Source organism: Convolutriloba macropyga, chromosome 5 (assembly GCF_964194025.1).
Source record: "Convolutriloba macropyga chromosome 5, txConMacr16.3, whole genome shotgun sequence".
NCBI classification, from domain to species: Eukaryota; Metazoa; Xenacoelomorpha; order Acoela; family Convolutidae; genus Convolutriloba; species Convolutriloba macropyga.
Window position 1 is genome coordinate 11193289 of NC_134472.1, and position 26141 is coordinate 11219429.

A 26141-nucleotide genomic window follows, 5' to 3' on the forward strand; every position below is an offset into this window, starting at 1 on the left:
CAATGACTGATGTCTTATACCTATTCTTCAAGAACATAAAGCGCTTGAGAAAAATTCCCGACAATAGAAAATCGCATCAGTCACCCCTGTTTATAAGAAGGGTGACAGGAGGCTGGTCACGAATTATCGTCCGGCTTCTCTACTGAATATCGACAGTAAAGTTTTCGAAAAATGCTTTTATGAGCCACTATATGAACACTTTGAAAAACAATTGAGCAAGCATCAGCATGGTTTTGTTCGAGGTAGATATGTAACTACAAATATGTTTTCCTTCCTGCAAAAGATTTACGAGGCAATGAACAGGAGCACAAGTGGCAACATAGTTACTTTCAACTCTGACTTCTCCAAAGCTTTCGACAAAATACCGCATAAAGAATTACTCATCAAAGAAGGTCAAATTGGTGTGGGCGGATGCTCGAAGTTTTGGTTGACTATCTCCTTGATAGAAGAAAGTTCGTCAGAGCTGATAACACAAGCTCCAGGATTCTTGAAATCACAAGTGGTGTCCCCCAAGGATCTCTTCTTGGACCCCTTCTGTTCTGCATACTCATGAACTACCTCCCAGATGTCCTAAGATTTAACGATCCATACTTGTTTGCCGATGACTTGAAGATTCTCTCAATAGGATACAGTGACACCGAATTCGGGAGGACATAAATGCAGTACAAAACTGGGTAGCGACAAACAAAATGGAACTTGCAGTCGACAAGTGTGCAATACTAAACATAAGATGGCCAGAAAAGAATTTTGAACTCTTAAATCGAAATTTGAACCCTCTGCAAGCAGTCAAGGACCTCGGTATAAACGTCAGTAAGAAACTGATTTGGTCGGCTCATATAAATACTAGACTCAATAAAGCAAACAGAGTCTTTTACTTGATAAGGAGGAACGTCGCCTATGCCGTAAGACCTTCATAAAACGGATTATAAAAATGGCTGGTTCTGCCAGTCTTGTTATACAGAATCAACTCTAGCACGCACTCAAAATCTAATTTAGGCAATCTTGAAAAACTCCAGCGGAAAGCAGTGAGCTGGATAACAGGACGAAACGAGCCCTACGAGAATCAACTGAGGCTTTTGAACATTACCATTGTACATGCAGATGAACGATCTCCTCACTCTCTGAAAGCTTACTCAAGAAGGAGGAGACGATATTGAAATAACTGAAATAAACAAAGTTCGAGGAAGATCAACAGAATTGTACACGCTCAGTAAAGTAAGGCGCGAAGAGGCGCGAAATGAATTCTTTTTTTTAAAATTGCAGACTAGCAAACCGAATCAACAATGAAATAAATTTTATGGAACCGCGAGGACTGAAAAACCGAATACTAAACTTGATGTGGAAGTTTGTTAATAAATCGTTCAACACTGAAAATATCTGCACGTGGCAACTGTGTTGCGATTGTCACCGTTGCAGAAATTTACGGACAATTCTCTAAAAGCACGACAAGGTTCAGATCGACCCCTCGACAAGCAGTCGTAAATTCCCAACAACAAAAACCTCTCCATTGAGAGTCGGGATTGCAAGGATTTAATCTTAAATTACTGGTTTTTGATTGAATCAGTTTTAAGTAAACCTTACGATGAACGCGATGTTCGATAACCTTCGTTTTTTAAACCAATTTATTTTTTAATCGACAATTCCTTTTCTTCAGCTTTAGTGCTTGTGTTCTTTCGGTTTACAATTGTCTCAGCTGATATTTGTATAATATTCTTTTTTTTGATAGATTTGAACGATACGAAATGCTTTGAAGTCGAAGTGCTGGGTGGGCCACGGACCAGCCAATATTCACCCAATGTTGGGCAGGGGCGTTTCTTATTTAGCTTTTTTCCTCCTACGTGAATTATGTTCGAAAATAATTCTCTTCAATCGTAATGCTTGTATTCTACTGCAAGCAATCCTATTGATCTCTTATTATGCGATATCAAATTTTCCTTACAGCAACTTGAAATGTTCCATGTTACGTTTCAGGTTGAAATGTATCAGCTCTCCTATGCGTTAACCATGAAACAGATGCCAGGGTGTAATGTTATTCAATGCGCATGTTTGACTGGAGTTGGTTGAATGAAATTGAATACTTTAAGGTAAGTGAGCACATCTCATAAAAAAACAGTTTGTTAAGTGAGCATTCTCATTAAAAAACAGTTTGTTACTGTTGACTGTAAATTAGCGTTGTCTTCAAAAGTGGATAATAGAACATCCAGTCCGATTGAAACTATGTGGCTCTCTTCCATTCTCTCATTTTTCTGCTAGTTTTTTGCCAAAGATGTGATGAGTTTTGGGATCTTTTCCGTTTTTAAGCTGGGGGGGGGCACAAACGGAAAAGATCCGAGTTTTGCGTCTCCTCTTGTCCTTTTGACCCCCGCAAGGCATTGTTTGTTATATTGCACGTTATTTTGTAATTAATGACATGTAGACATAGGATGCAAAGTCCTATGTAGACATAGGACAAAGTGTTTGCAAAAATGACCTTATATCTGGTGGATCCTGTCGGTTTTCTGTATACAGAATTTTGTCAGAAGGCAATCAGGTTTCCAGCCCCCAATTTACCGGCCAATTATAAAAGTGAATTCATTGGTGGAGATAGAATGCTGTCTGAGACCAAATTGTCTCAGGGTCTTTCTCGTGAATTTTTCTCTGCATTTTTGGTAACAGGCTAGCAAATATTTCGATCACTTACCATTTACTGTTCGATATCATTTCATCTCCGATTTCAATCTTCTTGAAGTTTATCGAAAATCACAGCTAAATGTAAACAAAGAAATTGGCTTTGATGGATAGGAACCTGGTCTTTTGAACAATTTCCAACTCTTGACAGTCTTTCATAGGATCAAAGGTTTTTTTTCATTTGTCTACCTCATTCATAAGTTGCGTATGAAAAACATGGCAATAAAAGTTTTGGCGGAAGAGCACTTGAACTAATTGAATCTTATTGTCTTTACAGGAGGCAGTATCTAGTTGTGATTAATAATTTCTTAAAATGTGCGTGGTGACGAGTGGAATGGACCCAGGATTCAATAGTTGTCCCCTTTTCTCCAGTTTGTTTCTCAATATTATACCTCATTTGTTGTTTGTCCTAGGTTGCGGGAAAAAGAAAAGCTTGCTTCAACTCTTGAATGTATTAAATAGTAAAAATAGATTCAAAATCTAGTGAAATGACAGGTGTGAAGATTTTAGATTGTATCACCTAGCTTTCACCCGATTTGAATAAAATGTAATTCATCTATTCAATTGCTTTGAAACTCATTTGTACTAAGAATAGAAAGATGCAAGGGTATTATTATTAATTGTAAGTCATTAAAGTAACAAGGCGAATCTCTGTTTGCTTCAATAAAGTGCGACCAATTGTTGGCCGGGGGAGAATTTAAATAAATACAAGTCTGGTAGAATGTCATAAATTAGTTGCAGTTGCTTCATGGTCATGTAGTTTCAAAATGTCAATGAGAAAAACGGTGCCTACCCGGGTTGACTTACCAACCATAAAAAGTTCCATAATGGTTCCATAAAGTTCCATAAAAAATTTCTTTCTATAAACTTGCTATGGTTTGTAAGTTTCCATAATGGTCCATTTTATGGTTTGTAAGTTTCCATAAAAAGAATGATGGTCGTGTTATGGTTGGCAATTATTATTATTATTATTATTATGAATTCGTGGATATGCCACTGGGGAATCACACCCCGCGTTTACAATCTAGGATTGGCACGACAGTTTGTACATAAACAAATAAAAATCCAAGTACAGGGATTGTTTTCAGTCCAATGTCTATTAAAATAACTCCACATGTATTCAATAAGTTTGTTCTTCAGATTCTCCGGGTTAAAGAAATCAAGAGCTCTTTGCACGACGTTTATTCTGAATCCAGTCCTATACCAAAAATTTTGCCTCTGTATTTCAAATCTAGTGTCTGGAAGCACAACACTCTTGATTGCGCAAATTTCCATCTGCTTGAAAGACTGGTATTGTCAGTCCGATATACAAAGATGGTGACAAAAGAGAAGTTTCGAACTATAGGCCAGTTACTCTATTAAACATTGTCGCAAAATTATTTGAAAAATTTATCTTTGCACCACTCTACACTGCGTTTGCTGATCGAATAAGCAATTTCCAATTTGGTTTTAGGCCAAGACGTTCTGTTGTACTACAATTACTATACAGTTTGTCTCATATTTACTCACACTTGAACTCGAGAGATTCTGTTAATTTATTTATTTTGTTTGATTTCTCCAAAGCGTTTGACAAAATAAAACATAGTATCCTGATGAAAAAGTTACTTCAAATTCCCATCTCCAAGGCTTTATTCGAACTGATACAAGACTATTTATTAGGAAGAACACAGAAAGTGCGAATAGGTGACCAGCTATCAAATGAGCGAACTGTAACATCTGGAGTACCACAGGGATCGGTATTGGGACCATTATTCTTCCTGATATACATAAACGATCTCCCCAATGCTGTTTTCTCATCGTTAGCCTTACTATTTGCTGATGATTTAAAACTTCTTTACAATGGGAGACCTGAACAAGAATCCTTAGAAAAACTGCAAACGGATTTACAAGCCCTTCACAACTGGAGTGTGCAAAACCATCTACTATTTAACTTGAAAAAATGTTCCATTAGCGAATTAGCAATATATCATTATGGAACCCTCTGGTTGTCAAGTTACCATTAAGGAACTTTTTATGGTTGGTAAGTTACCATTATGGAACTTTCTATGGTTTGTAAGTTTACCATTATGGAACTTTTTATGGTTGGTAAGTTACCATTATGGAACTTTCTATGGTTTGTAAGTTTACTATTATGGAACTTTCTATGGTTTGTAAGTTTACCATTATGGAACTTTCTATGGTTTGTAAGTTTACCATTATAGAATTTTCTATGGTTTGTAAGTTGAATAAACGTACAGCTGTCGTTTGGAGCAAACCAAAAGACAATATTAATGCAAGACTGTTTTTTTCTAATTTAAATCTACCCATTGTCTTCTCAGTAGGTGAACAAAAATAACTAAGACGCAAACTTATTATCTGGAAAAATTACACAATAAAAAGTTCGGAAAACAGAAATGATCAATCATGTTCAAACACGTCTAGCAATGGGGTGAGGAAAGTCTTTGAGTTATACAAAATTTTGACCATTTTTCCGGAAATTTGAGAAGCAGTACATTCAGATTGTTTTCCAGACAACTCAACTTCAATATAGGAGAAAATGTTCAGACTGACGTCTACAGGTTTTTCTGTCTTCAGAACTTTAAAAGTAGAAACGATCGCATAGTTGACATCTCTGGCTGAATAAAATTGTTCAACAAGGCCGTAGACTGCAACCTAGGCCTCGTTGAACAATTTTATTCAGCCAGAAATGTCAACTACGCGATCGTTGACAAAATCGAGCCCCCAACCAAGCTTTTTGAACTCTTGCTGTAATCTACTTTCAGATTATACTTGCAATTTTTTAAGAAACATATTTTTTGCGGTAAAATTTGAACTGATGAATTTTTTAATTTACACTTGAAAAACTTTCTAGCTGAAAATCAGTAAAGGCATTTTTTCAGCATTGAATCTTGGCATTGAAACTTAGTTTTGAATTGATTTGAAAAATATCCCCAAAAATTGGGGTATTTATTAATACAGAATTTCTTATGGGAAATTTGTAACCATAAAACGGTCCATAAAAAGGATTTTCATTGAGTTTTATCGTAAGTACGGTACCATAAAAATGGACTCTTTAATTTTCGACGTTTAATGAATCTAAAACTTTTCTTTTGAATTTATTTGGAAAATAAACCCAGGAAATTGGGCATTTGATAATATTGAATTTTTAATGGAAAATTTGTAACTATAAAACGGTCCATAAAAAGGTTTTTTATGGCGTTTTATGGTGAGTACGGTACCATGAAAGTGGACTTTTTGTTTTTTGACGTTTAGTGAATCTGAGACTGGTCTTTTGATTTTATTTGGAAGATAACCTAAAAAAATCGGGAATTTTATAATACAGAATTTTATATGGAAATTTTGAAACGATAGAATGGTCCATAAAAGTTTTTTATGGCGTTTTCTGGTAAGTACGGTACCATAAAAATAAAGTACAGAATTTGAAATTTTATGCACAAAAACGTTGTTTTGGAACTGCATGTAGCTCTTTGGACTTTTTCTCAGCCAAACTCAAAAATTTTTATGGTCGTTGTATGTTTAGTAAGTGTTCAAGGTCAAAAGAACTTTCAAGGTCTCAACAAAATTGTAACCAAGAATTACCACGTGCTTTAACAAAGTCACAAGAATTGTAACTTTCACATCGACAAGTTTGTTTCCGTTTGGATTCAAAAAGCTATACATAAGCAAAAAAAAGCGTTGAAGCAGAGCTTCACTAGTAATCAAAAATATTGAAATGAACTTGTATTCAGTAAGTTTCCATAAAATCCTTCTTTGTCGTTTTATGATTAGTAACTTTCTTTTATGGTGGTCAACCCGGGTAGTTATGCTTAAAAATGTTTCTGGATTTTGTTCAAATTTTTGGAACTCAACAGAACTTCTAAAATTTTGTCTCAAATGAATTTTAGTTATTGTGAATTAGCCATCATTGAACTAAATACCTTCGATGAAAGGTACCAAAAGTCGTTTTGAAACTATGGCAAATCGCGTGTGTCCAGAAATCTATTCCGGCGAATCAATAATTTCTTTAACAAGAATGAATCGGTCGTTCTGCTTAGAACTAAGTAAAAAGGATGCTTAAGTTACAGGACAACAATTTAATGCTGAAACCAGTAATTCTAGCAACAATTTACTGTACTGGAAGTTTTATAGCTTGAAGCACTAAGTGTCGATGCAAATTTTTCCCATTTCTGAGTTCCCTCTTTTAACTTCTTTGACTATTCACTAAAATGCGTAAACTTATTAACTCTTTCAGTTGAAATACTGAGCACACTAAATCGATTGAAACATAGAAATTGTGCCTAGAGTAAAACGAAAAATGCTGCATAAATGCAGTTATAAATTGAGAGCGCCTAGATAATGGTTGTTTGATAGGATGACGGCAACTATTAATAAAAATCTTTGCTTATTAGAAAGCATAGCATGACAGCTCCTTCAATTCAATAAAAAGTATTTTAAAAATTTAAATCTGATAATCCAAACAAATTTTTTCGATCCTGAGATTTAAAATTATGACAGTAAGAATACCCCAGAGTGCAAGAACAAACAACAAATGCAGGCACCGTGTCGCAAAAATGAATCGTTTTTGGAAAAATTAAATTTGAAGGAAATGTTTCAAACATCAATTCCGATTTGTTTTTGGCGTCAAGGACTCACAAATAAAAAAAATGCTGTTTGAATTGTGAAGGAAATCAAATAGGGATTAAGCTATAAGGAACCAGAAAACAAAAATAGTAACAAAACGGTAAGCTGACACATCAATTTACAAAGTTCACTTAATTCATTATTGTTTTGTATAATTTTGGTGTCATGGTCATAAAATGTGAAATTGGAAAACAAAGACAAACCATAAGGATAACAAAGACAAAACATAGACTTTGAATTGCGTGGAAAAGGTTCTTCAAACACTATTTTCTCAGGTATCGTTTTTTGACCTCACTTAAGCAGATAGGAAAAAAGATCACACATTAAAGGGACTAGCTTTTTCTCTCACTTTTAATTTCCGATCGGTCGTCATTTTTAACTGTTCAGTGCCAGAATCCCAAGAAAAATCTTTTTCTTTTTATTTGTTGACAACCAGGAGAATGCTACGCGCACACAAACACGTGCATATACACACTCAAATTTGTGGTCGTATAGTAATGGACAGTGTTTGACTCTAGTGTCATGGACACTAATGAACACGCGCTATGGTCTCACACACGCGTCCACACACACGGACACACTAACACACACAAGCGCGCGCACACTTTTGTGTGCTCGCGCACACACACGTACTTCCCAGATCAATTCAGCTTCAAGACCGTTTGAGTGATACCACTTTCATTTCTCCGAAAAAGATCAAAACCCCACAGAAGTCTTAACAAGTTAGTTTCCCTGCCGGAAAGTTCCGCACACAAAATTTGGGTTGCAACAAGAGATTAAAAATTAGGGGATTACAATAATAGGTTTTAAAAAATGATAAGCACGCAAGTTTTTGCTAACTGATAGTTTGAGAAAGCACTCTGGTGGCTATTACAGCGTACAAAAAGAGGAATTTGGTTGATTGCACGGTGTCCTGTTTTTACCTCTATTATTTTAACCCTGATTTTTTAAACACTCATTTAACCTCTCAATAATTCAACCCGTATATTGTTTCACCCCGATTTTAAGCTTCCTATAACTGAGGAAAATTAGGTCTCGATCAATTCTTTTTATTTTATTAAATAGAGTTTAAGATCAGGGTGAAATAAATGAGGTGTGCATATTCTTGTTCACACCTAAGTCATTTCACCCCGATTTTAACTGTAAATTCATTGCTCAATTGTCAATGAAATGAAGCTAAAGACTCATTAGTTTAAAGAAAAACTATAACAATTAGCGAGTTAGTTATCTCATCAAATCCCTAATGGGGCATTTAAAAGCAATTGAAAAGTGGATCAAATTCGTGAACATTTCTTGTTCCATCGCATTTTGACATCATCATGATAACTGCAGACTTTGAGTTTACCATTTCTTCCAAAAACAAATGTTGGCTGCAGAAGCCCACGAGTTTTGTTTAAAAATTAAGTTTACCACTGCCTGGAATTGCTGGAAATATGAATGGTACAGTTCACATGTATCCGCATTTACACAAGATGGCGAACTTATCGCGTAAACGGTGAGCACAATCAAAATGCTCATATTGTAAAGCCGGCCGCACAAAAAGTTGCAGAAGAGATCAAAGCCCTGAGTGAAAACTTAGCAGCCGTAGCTTCCACAGCAGCCGTAGCTTCCACAGAGTGGTATCAGCCGCAGGCGAAGTCGGCTTCAATGTCAACAAAGGCAAAAGCAAATGCATGTTATCGAATACAGAAACATCCACCAATTTTTGAAACGGGCGCGCATTGGAAAACGTCGCCGATTCCGACTATCTTGGAAGCAGAAAAACACACAATGGTGACATCACCAAGGAAATCCACCACAATAGCCAGAGCAACAGCGAATTTCGCGCAACTAAAGAGTTTCTGGGCCAACAGGGGCATCACAGCGAACACGAAGAGCAAAGTCTACAAAGCATGCGTTCGTAGTGCTCTCTTCTTCAGTGCGGAAACATGGGCCATCAAGAAAGCTGACCTGGCAAGACAAGACGCCTTTGAGAACCGTTGCGTTCGGCGGTTCCTTTGCATGGACCCAACCACTGGCTACGAGACGCTGCGAAAATGGACATGACCATACGAACCCTCTGTCAAGTGAGACTCAAATGGTGCGGAAACGTGTTTCGAATGTCAGACGAGAGAATAACGAAAGAGACAATGACCTTCGATAAGGCTCCTTCCTGGAAAAGATCACCAGGAGGTATCAGAACAACATGGTGGTCAACAGTCGCAGGAGATCTAGAGCCGGTCTTGAAGCCACCCCTGACACCTGAAATGAATTGCGCACTGACACCTGGAAGAAAACATGGAAAACAATTGTGGCAGATGTAGCGATGGACCGGTCAAGATGGCTTGCTGTCGTTCGAGACTCACTACGTGTGGCTGTTGTTGGGCAGCAATGCCTAATACCATTATGATGATGAATTTAACACAAACATTGCAGCGTTTGAGAAAGAATATGCAAACCGTGTCAATTCATGAACCGTCCGATAGCCATTTTGATATACCCGATATGTTCAAAAAGTTTTTGCGGTATGACAGTGGAAAAGATGATCACAAGCGTATTTTTTTAGTGATTCCCATATATGGGTTCTCGAAGTTTCTAAGTTTTGATGGCTTGCGGACGGAACGTTCAAATTATCTCCTAAAAACTTCTAACAAATTTACATCCTTCATGTGTATTTTTCGTTATTGCTCCTGCTTGTCTGTATGCCATTCTTCCAAACAAAATGGAAAAAAACGTATACCCGATTACTTGATGCCTTATAAACCTTGGCCCTAGATTGTTAGACCGATAAAGTTTGCTAGATTTTGAACTTTCCCCAATTAATTCCTTCCCAAAACACCATCCAGCGTCAATGCTATCGGGTTGTTATTTCCATATAACCAAAAACTGTGTGAGGAAATTGGGGTACTTGAATTGAAATAACTGGTGACCGAAAACCAAGAATTGGCCCTGGCACTGAAGATGATCCCTGCTCTAGCTTCTGGAAAAAATAGAAAAATCTTTCGAATTGTTTGTCGAGGAAATAACTAATCTGGCGGCTCAACAGCTTTTAGAAAGCTTTGTTATTGAAAAAAATAGACGAGCTTTGCTTATATTTCCAATCAAATTATATCAAGTGTCCTCTATAAAACCGTCCTCCTATCTTCCCCCCACAAATCTGGAATCAAAGAGACGCAGCTATAAAGGGGAATTGCAAGAACAACTAATGCTGTTGAGGGCTGGCAATTTGATATACAAGCCTTGTTCAAAGGATCCCGCCCGGGAATTAGAGTTTTTTTGGCTATTTTACAAAAAGACGCTGGGGTGCAAACTTTCTGAATGCCTTTCAGAAAACCTCTGAGTTCTGCCTTTTTTGTATCCGTTTTGAAAACTAGTTTTTGGTCGTTTTGAAATATTTTTAGCCTGTTCAAACAATCAATATGACGAATGCACGTTTTAAATCACTCTCGAACGAAGTTGAAGCTATTTTTGTAAAAATGCTTGTCGTTTTTCGATTGACCGTTTTCACTTCTCGAATAACTTTTAAGCCCCTGACTTTTTCGTTTTGCGTGATCGAATATTTCTCATTCACAAGTTTCAACAGCTGAACTCAACTGACGGCACTTTACTACTAAAAGTCAGCTGAAAATTGCACCAAAATTTGTGTACTTAAACATTTTTTAGTGGTATACAACTTCTGATGTCGTCACTTGAAGCTACCTAAGTGAATTTAGTTACTCTCCTCTCCCCCTCACATTGAAGCAGGCGGCAGTAGATTAGAGCTGCCGTTAGTCGTTCGAGAGAAATTCTTCTGACGTTAGTCGGCATGTCTACTGAATTGGAGGTACCGATTGCAAGTTTCTGTGAAATTTGCTATTTTGCATCCAATTTTATTGTGCATTATATACCAAGCTGCCTGTTTATAGTCAGTGCGATTTATACCTACAACGAATATATCAATGTTTTTTAATTGTCTTTAGACGTTTTAGACCTTTTCCGTTTGTGCACCCCACCCCCCCCCCCCCCCCACCTCGTTCAAATTATCTCCTAAAAACTTCTAACAAATTTACATCCTTCATGTGTATTTTTCGTTATTGCTCCTGCTTGTCTGTATGCCATTCTTCCAAACAAAATGGAAAAAAACCTATACCCGATTACTTGATGCCTTATAAACCTTGGCCCTAGATTGTTAGACCGATAAAGTTTGCTAGATTTTGAACTTTCCCCAATTAATTCCTTCCCAAAACACCATCCAGCGTCAATGCTATCGGGTTGTTATTTCCATATAACCAAAAACTGTGTGAGGAAATTGGGGTACTTGAATTGAAATAACTGGTGACCGAAAACCAAGAATTGGCCCTGGCACTGAAGATGATCCCTGCTCTAGCTTCTGGAAAAAATAGAAAAATCTTTCGAATTGTTTGTCGAGGAAATAACTAATCTGGCGGCTCAACAGCTTTTAGAAAGCTTTGTTATTGAAAAAAATAGACGAGCTTTGCTTATATTTCCAATCAAATTATATCAAGTGTCCTCTATAAAACCGTCCTCCTATCTTCCCCCCACAAATCTGGAATCAAAGAGACGCAGCTATAAAGGGGAATTGCAAGAACAACTAATGCTGTTGAGGGCTGGCAATTTGATATACAAGCCTTGTTCAAAGGATCCCGCCCGGGAATTAGAGTTTTTTTGGCTATTTTACAAAAAGACGCTGGGGTGCAAACTTTCTGAATGCCTTTCAGAAAACCTCTGAGTTCTGCCTTTTTTGTATCCGTTTTGAAAACTAGTTTTTGGTCGTTTTGAAATATTTTTAGCCTGTTCAAACAATCAATATGACGAATGCACGTTTTAAATCACTCTCGAACGAAGTTGAAGCTATTTTTGTAAAAATGCTTGTCGTTTTTCGATTGACCGTTTTCACTTCTCGAATAACTTTTAAGCCCCTGACTTTTTCGTTTTGCGTGATCGAATATTTCTCATTCACAAGTTTCAACAGCTGAACTCAACTGACGGCACTTAACTACTAAAAGTCAGCTGAAAATTGCACCAAAATTTGTGTACTTAAACATTTTTTAGTGGTATACAACTTCTGATGTCGTCACTTGAAGCTACCTAAGTGAATTTAGTTACTCTCCTCTCCCCCTCACATTGAAGCAGGCGGCAGTAGATTAGAGCTGCCGTTAGTCGTTCGAGAGAAATTCTTCTGACGTTAGTCGGCATGTCTACTGAATTGGAGGTACCGATTGCAAGTTTCTGTGAAATTTGCTATTTTGCATCCAATTTTATTGTGCATTATATACCAAGCTGCCTGTTTATAGTCAGTGCGATTTATACCTACAACGAATATATCAATGTTTTTTAATTGTCTTTAGACGTTTTAGACCTTTTCCGTTTGTGCACCCCACCCCCCCCCCCCCCCCACCTCGTTTTGTATGTACCCCCAGTTACAGAGCACGTGTCATTACATAGGAAATCATTGAAAAAATATGGCCCGTGCGTCGTGGGGATGCAAATATTATGCTCGCACTAAGCTGGGCGCACAAACGGAAAAGATCTGACTTTAAAACTTTTTATAGACCTTTTGCTAGATAAATTGTTGACTTGATTGTTCGAATAGTCTGTTCTCAGAATATCGTGACAACAATTTTGCATGGTTCCAGTATTTTGCAGGTTTCATTCATAGATTTTGTATTGCGCTTTAATAGGTCAACTGTGGATGATAAATATCATTTTTGAGCTTGATTCTGATAAAAGTTTCAAGTTATGTGTTATTATATAGAACGTTACTGTGTTGGAAATAGCACATGCGCTTGAGGGACGTTAACGTTTTGCCAACAAAGCAGGGTAGGAGAGTTGCAGTTAGGGGGGGGGGGGGGGGGGGGTGGAGGGAGAGGGCATAATTCGTTTTGCTCTCATCATTGTTCCAGATATTAACCAGTGAGCTCCAAGACTGTCAGTAATGATGGGGTATCGATGGTTGAACCAAAGTGTCCTCATTTATTGTGGTTGAGATTATTTTGTTGTACATAAATTCTGATCATGTGCTCAATGTTTTTCCTCTCATGAGTAACTGCGAGAGATGCTGTCTTAAAGTTGAATGGTGTTATGATAACATCGATTTTTTCAGTTCTATACAAGCAAAAACGTTGCCCTCAATTCATATAAATTTTGCTCTCTGAGAAATATAAAAGTGTCCTAAATGGTTCAAGTATTTAGTGAATGTTGTCCATTTTTGCAAACGTTTCTTGCCTTCAAGTATTTTAAGATGTTGGTGTCGGGCTTTTTTGTGACTGGGTCTTCTTTAATCGGACGGTGATCAAACGCACACATTCAACTATCTGAGTTATAGCAAAATGGTATATAACATCAAAAATGAGTTATAAGGAAGTCAAGCTTAATATTTTCAGAAGTCATCTCGCGTTTTAAAACCTCAATCTTATGAACACTTTTTGATACACATTCAATTGAATTTCAGTTCACATAAAAAGGCACGTGAAAAAATAGCTCACTAGGTGATTTCTTTCCCGCAAAGTTAGCCTCAGAAGTTCAAAAAGTCGTAACTTGACGATTTTTGTCATCAATTTTTTGGACGAGTTGATGTCAAGCATCAGCTTGCAGTGACGAACATCAAACATCATTACAAGTCACTCTGACGTTGATCGACCAATCAGAGTTAAATTTAATCCAATTTTTTGGCCAATAGAAATTGAGGAAAATTTGTAGCGTGTCAATATAAAGATTCCTTCCTATTTTTGGATTAACAGCCATTATTTGGAATTGGAACGCTAATTGTAATTCAACCAAGATTTCAAAGGATATCACGAGAATGGGTAAGTTGATTCATCATTTAAGTACCCTAATTAGCATAAGTTGCCTGTTTAGTTATGCGCCGAATTTTGCTGCTAATTTTCTTATCAGACAGTGTAGCTGATTTAAATAAATGTTGAATTCCGTGCTTGGATTACCCCTTTTATTTCAGGCCGTACTCTACCGAATCCCGTTCCGTGCCAAGTTTGCGGGGATAAAAGTTTTGGAAAGCACTATGGAGTATATTGCTGTGATGGGTGTTCGTGCTTTTTCAAGGTAAGAGAAATTCGTCAATGCTTTAATGTTAGAAACTTGTATAAAAATGAATCTTTCCTACGATTAACCCCCTCCCCCTCACTTGGTATCATTAGCTGATTAGGGCGGGAAGTTAAACCCCCCGCACCCATTCGAATGATAATTAACCATTAGTGAGCCAAAGTTGAAAAGTGAAAATTAAATTAATGGGAAGACATCTTCTTTATTATTTATGGAGCATCGATATTATTTATGGACATCCAGCCTTATCGATATTCATCAGGATGGAGCTTTTCCGTTTGTGCCCCCCCCCCCCCCCAAGTAAGTTATGCTCCCCCGGTTACAGAGCACGTGTCATGACATAGTAAATCATTATCTAGAAATATGGCACTTGCGTCTGAGGGGTTCAAATAATATGCACCCGCTAAGCGAAAGGGGGGGGTCGGGGACACAAACGAAAATGATGCTCCCATCAATTTTGAAGAGCTTAGTGTTACTTTTTCAATGAATAATTGTCGCTCCTTGATTTTACATTTGTCGGCTTGTTTTTCGGGCATAGTTATATGTAATCATTTGATTAATGTAGGTAATTTGTCATAAATTCGACACATTGTACAGAAAATGAGTTCCATTTCAATGACAATTTTTAATAGCCGCGAAGCCATAGCTAAGGCTATTATTGCCCTTCTCTTGGTTTTTTATTACGACTCGAAGAGGAGTATTGCTTTTCTTAAGGTTTTTTTTACCGGAAGTACTATTTGGTCAGGCGGCGTTTTGTTGTATCAGTGAAAGTGAGTAAAATTGGCGTATGAACTAACCTTTTCTGAGAGAATCCGATTTTGGGGGGTTTTTTAAGTTTTCTCAGTTTTTTTTTGTATTTTGAGTTTAATTTCCATAAAAAGTCTTTTGGTGCACAGTCGGTGTTTTTTGGTTTCTAATTGATAAATTGCTCTTGAACGAAGTTCATCGCAATTATTGTAAACGCGTTGATCTTATTTATGCAAATTTTTTGCTTGACCGTTTTTGCGCTTTTCTTCTAAAATTTTCTTTGACTTCTCAAGTGACTTTTTCACGCTTTCATTCTTGATTTTTGAGTGAGCTCTATTGCTCTCACTCCGAAGTAAAGTTTGTTGCTAATATAAAGTGGGTTGCAGCATAGCAATAGAAGGGCCTGATAGCCGAGTGGGCAGTGCATCTGGTTAAGGATCGAGAGGTCTATGGATCGAATGCCCTCTGGGTTAAGTAATTTTCCACCCTCCTGTTGTTCGAGAGCAATTCTTCCGACATTAGTCGGTTTGGTTTGTTTTTGGCGATAACTCTTTGAAATTCAGTGAAAATGTTCACCATATTTTGAACATTTTTTTCAAATATTTGTACTGTATCGCAATGGAGCTGTTTTCACTTCTTACTGAGACAGGCAGATGGATATGTAATTTTATCAAACCTGACGCTTAATAACAAAAAATCAATGTTTTCTACATCAGTTTTTAATTGCTCTCAAACGAAGTTTGTAGCAATTATATTAGTCCTTTCGGTCTTTTTTATGCGATTTTTCGCTTGACCAATTTTTCGTCTGACGCTTTTGACTTTTCGTCCTCAAAAACGGGATAAACAGGTAGTGCCCAGCGAGCATTAAGTGCTCTTAGAGCCTTTCAGCTCTGTTTCAGCTCAAACTGTTTTGGAGACTTATACTTATGGTGTGAAAGGAGGTTCTTAGAAGTTGAGACACCTCCCCCCCCCCCCCCCCCCTGTTGACCCCCACCCCCACTATTGCCTCCACCCCCACCGTGCTGTTGCCCCCCATCAGCCCCCGGTGCACCCCTCCCCCCGTGACTAGCTACTGACGAAGCCAACCGCTCGCCGGTCGTTTGAGAGCAATTCGCCCGACGTTAGTCGGTTGTTTTTATTAATAGCCGCACAGCGATAGCTGGGGCTATTATTGGCCTTCTCTTGGTTTTTTTTTATTTCGTCGTCATGATTTTTGTTACGACCATATGACGTCACAGCCACTTTTTGTTCATTCGTTCATGCAATTTCAACTGAATTGCATGTGTGACGTCATTTTTCGCTCTTAGTGAAGCGAGTTTTCTTGTTCATGCGCGTGATTAAATTTTTGGTCACACTTGACTTACCTCACTCTCAAAAATGACTTCCTCACTTTGAAATTGACTTTTACTTTAATTCAAAGAGATGAGGTCAAATGGGTGTGTGTCACTCTAAATGAAGGTTATTTGAGATCAGCTAATAGAGGCAGCAATAACTTATACAGATTTTTAATCAAAATATAACAGATCAGCCTTCAATGAAAAGACGATTTTTTTGGTCTCTCTTTACAGTTTTTTTAGACTGTCGATCTAGGAATCTATTGCGGCTATTTTCTGGCAATCTGCCAGCTATGTTTTTTATTTAGAGTTTCCAATCTAATTTTTAATTTGGTTTTTCAGAACTTGACATTTAGTGTTTTGTTTGTTTTTTTTTCAAGATGTATGTATTTTCTTCATTCTAAAATGTTTCTTTCTAACATTCTCCTATTACTTATTGTTTTAATCGTCCTGCCTTTAATAAGTTGAAAATTTTTTTCATCATTTTTGTTTTGTTTGCTATTGATTTTATTTAATATAGTAATATGGTACTGATATTTTGCTAGCTTCAGTTTTCTAAATTTTGAACGACACTTTTGCAAATATTCTTATGGCTTGGTTTTTGGTAATGTACATTTTTGTTTGAATAATGTTCTGTCTTCCAGTCTTTTCCATAATTAATTTTGATTTAATTAATTTTTCGGTAATTGTTTATTTATCGCGTTCATTGCAGTTTAAAGCGACAACTCATGTGCAAATTTTTTTAACCAATTGATTACTGTTTTTATATTGTAAGATAGTGTTTTGATTGAGAGAACTTAAGGAAAATGATAAATCTTGCAACAATTTTTGGGCTTTTATTGCAGTATTCAAATTTTTCTGCTAGAATAGAACGTTTTGGTAGCCTAACACGGCTTGACTTTTGCTGCTCGCGCAGTTTGATGTTTTCAATTGTGCACAAGAATTTTGGCTTGTTTAATAAATAGGTAATTTTTTAGTTCAGTTGGTTTTATTAGTTTTTTTTCGACTGATTTTTTTGTTTGTTTTAGGAGTCAACTTAGTAGGTACCAATTGATTTAAGAGGTAATTTTTTCACGGAGACAACTCTACGAGTCGTTTCCAGAATTCCTCCGGCTAAGTTTTTTATTTCGTCAAGGTTTTTGTTACGACCATATGACGTCACATTCACTTTTTGTTCATTCGTTCATGCAATTTCAAATGAAGTGCATGGTTGGCGTCATTTTTCAATCTTGGTGGAGCGGGTTTTTTGTTCATTCGCGTTTTTGGTCGGACGTGACTTGCCTCACTCTCAAAAATGACTTCTTTACTCTGAAATTGACTTTTCTTTACTTCAATCGTTCTTTATATCACTCTAATTGAAGGTTATTTGGGAGCAGCCAATAGAAGCAGCATTAAGTTATACGGATTCTGAATCAAAATTTAACTTCGTATCCCTTAATGAAAAGTGTAATTTTTTGGTCTCTTTTTTACTGTCTTTTTGAGACTGCAGATCTACGAAGCTATCGCGGCTATTTTCTGGCAGTCTGCCAGCTATGTTAACAAATTTCGGATAGCTTCAAAATTTCAATATAGTTTTGATACCATTGCGAGCATCTTTGTCCGATCAGTTTGTGACCCAATTTACTTTGTTTTTTGCCTCCAACTTTCTGTGTTGGATATGCATATAACATAAGTGTACATTGTTTTGTTTGCAGAGAAGTATCAGACGGAAAATGGTGTACACGTGCATAGGAAAGGGCAATTGTTCCATTGATAAGGCGAGACGCAACTGGTGTCCTTATTGTCGACTCAAAAAGTGCTTCGAGAGCAGCATGAATCCAAAAGGTACTTATATTTCTATTGCTGTATTATATTTCGTTTCAACATATAAGAGGACTTACAAAAATTTCAATCTTGCGGTGTGTTCGCAATCAAATATATGAGTAATCAATCATATAGATACATATGAAAACCCAATTATTCAACGGCTCACTATTTAAATAATACTGAAGTGGATTTTATGGGTATTGCCTGTTGTAGCTGTGCAAGACGAAAGAGGTCCTAGAAAGTCAACAATAGAAAAACGAGCAGCGTTGCGAGAACCCAAACAGAGCTCAAGTAGTAAGTCCAGGATTGCTTTTCAACCATGGAGAGACAACACACCTCCGCCTATGCCCGAAATCTCACAGCCGACCGCGGAAGCTCTTGGATCGGCAATTCCAATGAGCATGAACCCACAAAGTATGTTGGACTTCCATGGTCAAATGCAGAAACCTTTCGGCCAGCAATACCCTTTCCTTCCTGTTACGCCTATGGGACCTCGGTTAAGCAACTTTACCCCAAGTTTGAGTCCGGGACTTGCCGGTGCGCAAAGCCAATTAGGAAGTGGGCCAATGTCCGCAAATCCTGGAAACTTCTTTGGCTACACAAACCCAGCCAGTCTATTGCATGCTTCGATGTTCCTGCAAGCTATGCACCCAATGAGGCTTCCAAATTTCAAATTTTTCAACCAACAGTTGCCGAATATTGCACCTACATTTCTCAACAAGCAGCAATCGCCGGGTAAGATATATTTCAATTGTATTCTAAAGATGCTGGATTTTCTTGGGCAGACTCTAATGAATTTTAAAAAATTGCCTCCTTTCAGAATACAAGCCGCTAACTTAATTTCCGACAGTTTACTACTAAAATTTAACCAAAATTGCGACAAATTTGAGCTCCTTGGTGACATTATACCCCCTTCCGGCTGAAGTAAAGAACAATTGACTCCCGACTGTCATTCGAGAGCAAATCGGCGGAACTTAATTGGTTGTTTAATAGCCGCCCTCATCTTCTCAGCCGGCTATTATTGCGCTCGTATTTTTTTTTACTTCGTCAAACTTTTTTTCGCTTTACGATTTTGCCGCTTTTTCGACATTTTGCGTGAAATCTTTTTGACTTCTCTAGGCTAGTTTCTCTCTTCTCTCATTCTGCTAAAAGTGAATTTGAACATCAGTTGCTAAGCAAAGCAATTCAAAATGAACAGAGTCGGTATAAAAAATTGAAGTCAGAAATAGAAACGGGATAAACCCATAAAGCCCAATTTTAGATGCCCGCTATTTGAACATCGTTCCTATAAGTCTTAGTTACCACTTCTAATGCTTATTGTTATTGATAGTAGCCCCTGTAGCCTCTCTCTAAGAAACAGAAGTATGTTCAACTACGAAATGCCATCAAAATAAATCGGACTTAAAAAATATTTTTGTACAAAAATTTTTTTTTCAATATATTCTATTCGTTCAATCCCAATCATGCTTATTGGAATCAACGGCGGCTATTTTCCGGCAATCTGCTGGGTATGCTCTATTTTGTCACACAGCATTATTGGTGGGTTGCTCAAACTTGAATCACTAACTATTATAAGTTTCACCGCACTTGATTAATTGCTCTCGAACAAAGTTTGAAGCAATTCTTTCTTGTGCAACATTTTTGCTTAACCAATTTTGCGCTTCTGTTCTACAACATTCTTTGACTTCTTGAGTAACTTTTTCACTCTTAGTGCTTCATTTTTGAGTAATCTCAATTGCTCTCATTAGTTGTTGCTAGCATAAAAGCGATTGTGAGTGGTTGAGGATCAAAGCCGTGTAACTTAGTGGTTGAGATACCAAACTGCTATCCTATCAAACTGCTAAGGTTTTCGATCCCTTGTATGAAGTCGGAGTTTTTGCATCCATAAAAAAAATTCTAAGCTACACCCCAAAATTAAATTTTCACCCGCCTGTCGTTCGAGAGCAATTCAGTCGACGTTAGTCGGTTTACGTTTTATCTCTCTCGAATGAGAAGCAATTATTGTAAACGTGTGTCTTTTTGTGCAAAATGTTCGCTTGACCGCTTTGCGCTTTTCTAGATTAATCGTTTACTTCTCAAGTGACTTTTTCACGCACTTCTTAATTTTTGAGTGATTTCAATTGTTCTCACTCCGAAATAAAGTTAGGCGTTCGCACAAAACTGATTGTTAGCGATACAATGACAGGGCCTGGATATCCCAGTGGTTAATGCCTCTGTCCAGGTGAAGGAATCGGACTCAGGAGGTCGGGTTCAAACCCTACCATCGTCTGATGTTTTTGCACCCATAAAGAAAAGTTTACGCCTGTCATTCGAGAGTAATTTTTCCGACTTTAGTTGGTTTATCTCTTTAATTGCTCTCAAACGAAGTTAATAGCGATTATTGTAGTCCTGTTGGCATTTTATGCCATTTTATGCCAAAAAAATGGCATAAAATGCCAACAGGACTACAATAATCGCTATTAACTTCGTTTGAGAGCAATTAAAGAGATAAACCGACTAAAGTCGGAAAAATTACTCTCGAATGACAGGCGTAAACTTTTCTTTATGGGTGCAAAAACATCAGACGATGGTAGGGTTTGAACCCGACTTCCTGAGTCCGATTCCTTCCAACTACTGACGTTTCATCTGATGGTTTTTTTTCGTCTGACCATTTGCCTGAAGCTATTTAATAGACCTAAATTCATGGTGTGAAGGGCGGTTCTTAGAGTATGACCCCCCACACACACGCACACTTAGCTCCCACCACCCCGGTGCCTCATTCCACCCGGAAGCTCGCCACCACTTGCGCTAACCGTTCGCCAATCGTTTTCGCGCTTCGCGCTACGTTAGTCCGTTATGTTTTAAAGCTTTACTCGGCAAATTTTGGCAGGTCATTTCTTCGCATTTCGTTATTTCGACCTCGAAAATGCTGGTTTTAAGTGGTCATTATTTTTTTTATTGATTTTAGATTTCAACGACCTTAAAGCAGCAGCTGCAGCAACCACGGCGCCGTCTGTTGCTGATTTTCCTGCATTCAATATGAATGAGGTTGCAAATAAAGAGATGGAATTATTCAGCGCGCATCAGACAGAAGAGCAATCCACGTCAAAATTGAGAGGAATCTCGGAATCGCTTTGTAGTCCAGCCAGCACAGACTCCGACTCCGTCAAGTTGGACGAAAACCCACTCTCGGGTATGCAAGCACCGGTCATTAAACAAGAAGACGATTGGAAAGGTTTCGATCTGGCGACACTTCTTTCAACCTCTGAAACTATCCTGGTCAAGATAATAAAGAGAGCCACAAGCATCCAGGCGTTTAGAAGCATGCCAATAAGTGATCAGCTGATTTTGTTCTCGGAAAATTGGGCACCAATTTTTCTGCTACATGCAACATTTGCCGGGCAGTTCTGCGAGGCTATGTTCAGCATGGTAAGCCACGTGGAATGAAAATTGTACTCGAGATGAATAGGAGATCGTTGACACCAAAAACTTGCAGATTTCAAGATTTTTAGCGTGTGAAATCTTTCAATGTAACTGATTAATCTAAAATGGAACAAGAATATCAGCTCCAAAAATAGATATTGTGTTGCATTATTAATAGCCGCCCTCATCTTCTCAGCCGGCTATTATAGCGCTCCTATTTTTTTTACAATTCAAAGAATTTGAATTGTATTGGGGCGCTGTCTTTTTTTTTAAGATCTGTTCACACATTTTCATGATTTTTGAAGTCAAATTGGAGTAGTGATTTTGGTCACGCCGAAACAGGAAATGGAACGAAAAAGCGAGTGGTTTTGCGGCGTGAATTTTTTTCGCTCTATTTTTAAAGTAGAGTGAGAAAACAGTGATTGAACAAAAATTCGCTTTCTCGCTAGTGATTTTTTGTTCACATGCGGCAATTTCACTCTGAATTTTACTGTTTTTTCGATTTTTCGGATCGGATTTTTTTCTAAATGGTTTTCCTAATCCATTCAAAGCCATTCTAGGGCTAGTTTTTTGTTTGAATTAATACTTCATTTCTCGCTAGTGGTTTTTTTGTTCACATGCGGCATTTTGACATTGATTTTATGTTTTTTTTATTTCTATTTTTTCTTAAAATGGTTTTCTCAATTCACTCATAGTCCATTCTAGGTTTAGTTTTTCTGTTAAGTCAATGAAAATTTTGTGAATTGTACGTCAGGACTTGTCCTGCTATGTTTTTTTACTTCGTCGAATAAAAAATGTTTCGCTTTACCTCATTTTGCCGCCTTTTCAACATTTTTCGTGAAATCTTTTTGACTTCTCTAGGCTAGTTTCTCTGTTCTCTCATTCTGCTAAAAGTGATTTTGAACATCAGCTGCTCAGCAAAGCAATTCAAAATGAACAGAGTCAGTATAAAAATTGAAGTCAGAAATAGAAACGGGATAAACCCATAAAGCCCAATTTTAGATGCCCGCTATTTGAACGTCGTTCCTATAAGTCTTATTTACCATCTCTAATGCTTATTGTTATTATAGCTGCGAAGCTGTAAGCTGAGCGAAGCTATATTGCGGTGCTCTTGGTTTTTTTTTTTGTTTCGTCGTCTGACGCTCTTTTTTCGTTTTACATTTGTTCACACCGCAAAGCTGAAAAAGTCAAATTTTCTGAATGACTTCTTCCTCTCACTAACGGAATTTGCGCGCGTGACGTCATTTCTTACTCGCATTATCAAAAGTTTTTAGGTTATTTGCGTGATTAGATTTTGATCATACGTGACTTACCTCACTCAATAAAATGACTTTTGCACTTTAAAACTTAAGTTTAGTTTGAATTTGTTTAAGGTCAAAGGAACTCGTTTGTGCAGTAAAGGTCCCTAATAAGAGGCTTCTGTGGAATGAATTTTAACAAGCTTTATTAATTTATCGCTGAATCTTTTTTACTTAATTTTTTGAGCGGCGTCGATTTTTTTTTTCATTTTAGATCTGTATCTGTTTCTATCTCTATTATATGGCACGCAGGTCTATTCTTTCGCAGCTATTCCGGCAATATGCCGGCTATGTTTGATAGTAGCCCCTGTAGCCTCTCTCTAAGAAACAGAAGTATGTTCAACTACGAAATGCCATCAAAACAAATCGGACTTAAATGTTTTTGTAAAAAATTCTTTTTTTTCATTATCTTCTGTTATTTCAATCCCAATCATGCTTATTTGAATCAACGGCGGCTATTTTCCGGCAATCTGCCGGGCATGTTCTGATTGTTTCCCAAAGTTCCCTTGATACCTCAAGTCAGCTTGCATTTCGCGTAGCAATATTCCGATATTAGGGTTCGTAAGTTGATATTATTGAGAGCAACCGTGATTTGTGTCTAGAAATAGTGACGTGTTTATTCTAGATTCAGCACTGTAAGATGAGTGGGAGCTCTTCATCCGGGACTAGTTCATCAAGTGGAGTTCAAGCCAGCAGTAGCAATATTAGTAATGTTGCTGCTGGTAGTGCCAATGATTTTGAACAGCAGCCGATAGAGACTATGGCCGAATATCAGAAGAGAGTGAAAGAACTCTCGCCAGATCCCACAGAACTGTCTCTGATGGAGACAATTCTTCTTTTCGATTCAGGTAATTTGCGTCTCTGGGGATTCAATCATATTACATTGGATTACAATCAACTGTTTGAAAGTTGTGCATTGTAATTGGATCTAACAAAAAATGCCACCAAAAATTTTCAATATAATATAAATTGCAGATCCTGTTAGTATTTCTCTTGAAACGCACGGGAAAATAAAAGAGTTTGTTTCTTCAAATTTGTAGTTGAGTACTCACTGTGAAGAGAACTGCAACTTTTTAAATAAATTAAAAGTTGTAGTAACTGAATGTTTCAGATACGCGGACTAAGCTAGGCGACGCGTGCCAAGTTGCAGCTATTCAAGACCAGTGTCAATTGTACTTACAGCAACACGTATGCACGGAGTACCCGGGAGTCACTGCACGTTTTGGTCGACTGCTATTGTCCCTCTCAAACCTCAAATCGCTCCCTATTCACTCGGTAACGAACACCTTTTTCCCTATTTCCCTAACCGACCACAGCCAGTTTATGCCAGCTGGTCCTGATGCGAGCCAAACGAAGTCCCCTTCGCAAATTATTCAAAGTTACCTCTTAAGTCAAGGATCGAGTATTGCCCCCGAGATGACGCAACCTCCACCCCCAGTATTGTCCTTTTCTGCTGTGGAGGTCACTTCGGGAGATGTGGACGCCTCCTCTCCATCAGTTATGCTCGACGTTCCCATGTCCAGTGCCTGCAACACTTCAGCGACGGAAAATGATTTAAACTTTGTCCTCGCAGAGCACCAGGACAATGACCCGGAACTGAAGATTCAAATTGACGATGATTGTTGACAGTAAAATACCAATCTGATTTCAAACATTGAAGAAGTGCCCATGTTTGCAACTGGGTTTGAATGCTGTTCATAGCTTTCTGTAGCTATACCTGGACATTATTTCTTTCCTTAATCGTTGTCTTGAATTTGCAGCTATGTGATCTCTGCAAATTAAAATGGACTCCAACATGGGTGTTGCGCGCGTTAGCTTTTGAACTGCTCTAAATTTGTATACATATTTTACACTTCTAAAATTGTACAAATCTGCTAATTGAATTTCTCATAGTTTCCAATTTTTCATTTCCTGAATAGAAGTATTTTTACAGCATTTATAGCCGGAAGTAACACTTTATCACTCTTGATTCTGAGGAGGATCTTCTTAAATGCGTGTAGTCGCCTATCTCCTCTTCCATTATTTTACCATCAATTTTATCCAGAAATCGATCTGAAAAAGGTTTCCTTCAGCCATTTTGGGAAGCCTTGCGAGGTTTGATTTAATTGCTTTTGCCAGATTGTTAATTTGTCCAGTTATGATAACCAGCTAGCTAACAGTTGAGGAGAGAGGAGAAATTAGCTTGGGGGCGAGGCAGCCAACCCAGCGCTGCTTCATATCAGCCAGGATACTTTTAGTTGATACACCTTTTATCACACTACTAATGCTTGCCTGCCTGCCTCTGAATGGGGTAAAGTTAACTAAAACCTTTGAAGTGCAATTGGGCAAAAGATTACACGCCCTGCCCTCTACGGCTGAAAATCGAAGTGGACGCGCCCGGCCCATTGTTAATGCATTATGGATTAATCTCAACTCGAAAAAAGTACATAGAGAAATCTTGTAAGCGACGTGAAATTGCTGTTCTCTAGTGATCTAGCAAATCATTTTAAATGAGTTTGAATTGATTGTACTCCATTTTTACTAACTTAAGCGATGTCGGGCATAAAATAGTTCCGATAAAATATCCCCTGAGAACGATCTTTTTTGACTTTTGCCTAAGACTGTGATTTGTCAGCGTACATATTCAATTCCCCAGATTTGAATAACTGTAGTGGTTACAGTAGTGATACGAATAGGGTGTATTAAGGAAAAGTGAGCGGGTAAAGTTAATATGACTGGAGAAATAATAGATATAAATATAATTGAGAATGGGGTGGATTTGAATGCAAAAGTTACACCTAGGTAGTGGGAGCTAAGTAGTAATATGGGCTGGTTATTGGAAGATAAAGTTAGCGTAGTTTTAAGATGTGACTGGCGGGGGCTGGACGTGGTGATGTTGGTTGTGGTGATGATTTGGCTTTTAGCCTTAGAAGCTAATTGACTGATTGCTAGATTGTGAGTATTGTTGTGTTGACACTAAAGGGTCAGATAACATTTGGCCCATTTATCAACTTTTCACGCTTGCTTTTATTTCTTTTTCTCATTCTTTCACTCTTCTCACTGGAACCATTGATAAGCTGAAATCAAAATTTCAACCCAACTTTAAGTTGGAAAAAAATGGTTGACTGTCTTGCTTTCTAGTAAAAGCTATAGACAGGTTTTAACGCGTCTGCAACTTGACTGTGATGACGCAAAATTTTGACTGAGGACAAATAAGGGGCTTCGTGTTTCTTAGATTTTTTGAAAAAAA

General features: G+C 37.7%; 1 protein-coding gene across 2 annotated transcripts; it reads left to right on the forward strand.

The window, feature by feature from the left end:
• The first annotated feature begins 1846 nt into the window (after positions 1-1846).
• On the forward strand, positions 1847-24812 carry LOC142339792 (photoreceptor-specific nuclear receptor-like). 2 transcript variants are annotated; one of them, XM_075390060.1, is made up of 7 exons: positions 1847-2084; positions 14222-14325; positions 18101-18230; positions 18426-18947; positions 21160-21620; positions 23538-23760; positions 24024-24812. In XM_075390060.1, the coding sequence occupies exons 3-7, from the start codon at positions 18119-18121 to the stop codon at positions 24536-24538; spliced, it is 1833 nt and encodes a 610-aa protein (XP_075246175.1). In that variant the 5' UTR covers positions 1847-2084; positions 14222-14325; positions 18101-18118; the 3' UTR covers positions 24539-24812. The 2 variants fall into 2 exon arrangements, with proteins under 2 accessions (XP_075246175.1, XP_075246174.1); XM_075390059.1 differs by lacking the exon at positions 1847-2084 and adding an exon at positions 13555-14072.
• The last annotated feature ends 1329 nt before the right edge of the window (positions 24813-26141 follow it).

What these genes read in the sequence shown, in the direction of transcription:
- LOC142339792 (XM_075390059.1), top strand. An exon ending in GAGCAGCATGAATCCAAAAG is followed by an intron (nt 18,231 to 18,425) that starts GTACTTATATTT and finishes TGCCTGTTGTAG; the next exon opens with CTGTGCAAGACGAAAGAGGT. An exon ending in GCGAGGCTATGTTCAGCATG is followed by an intron (nt 21,621 to 23,537) that starts GTAAGCCACGTG and finishes TGTTTATTCTAG; the next exon opens with ATTCAGCACTGTAAGATGAG.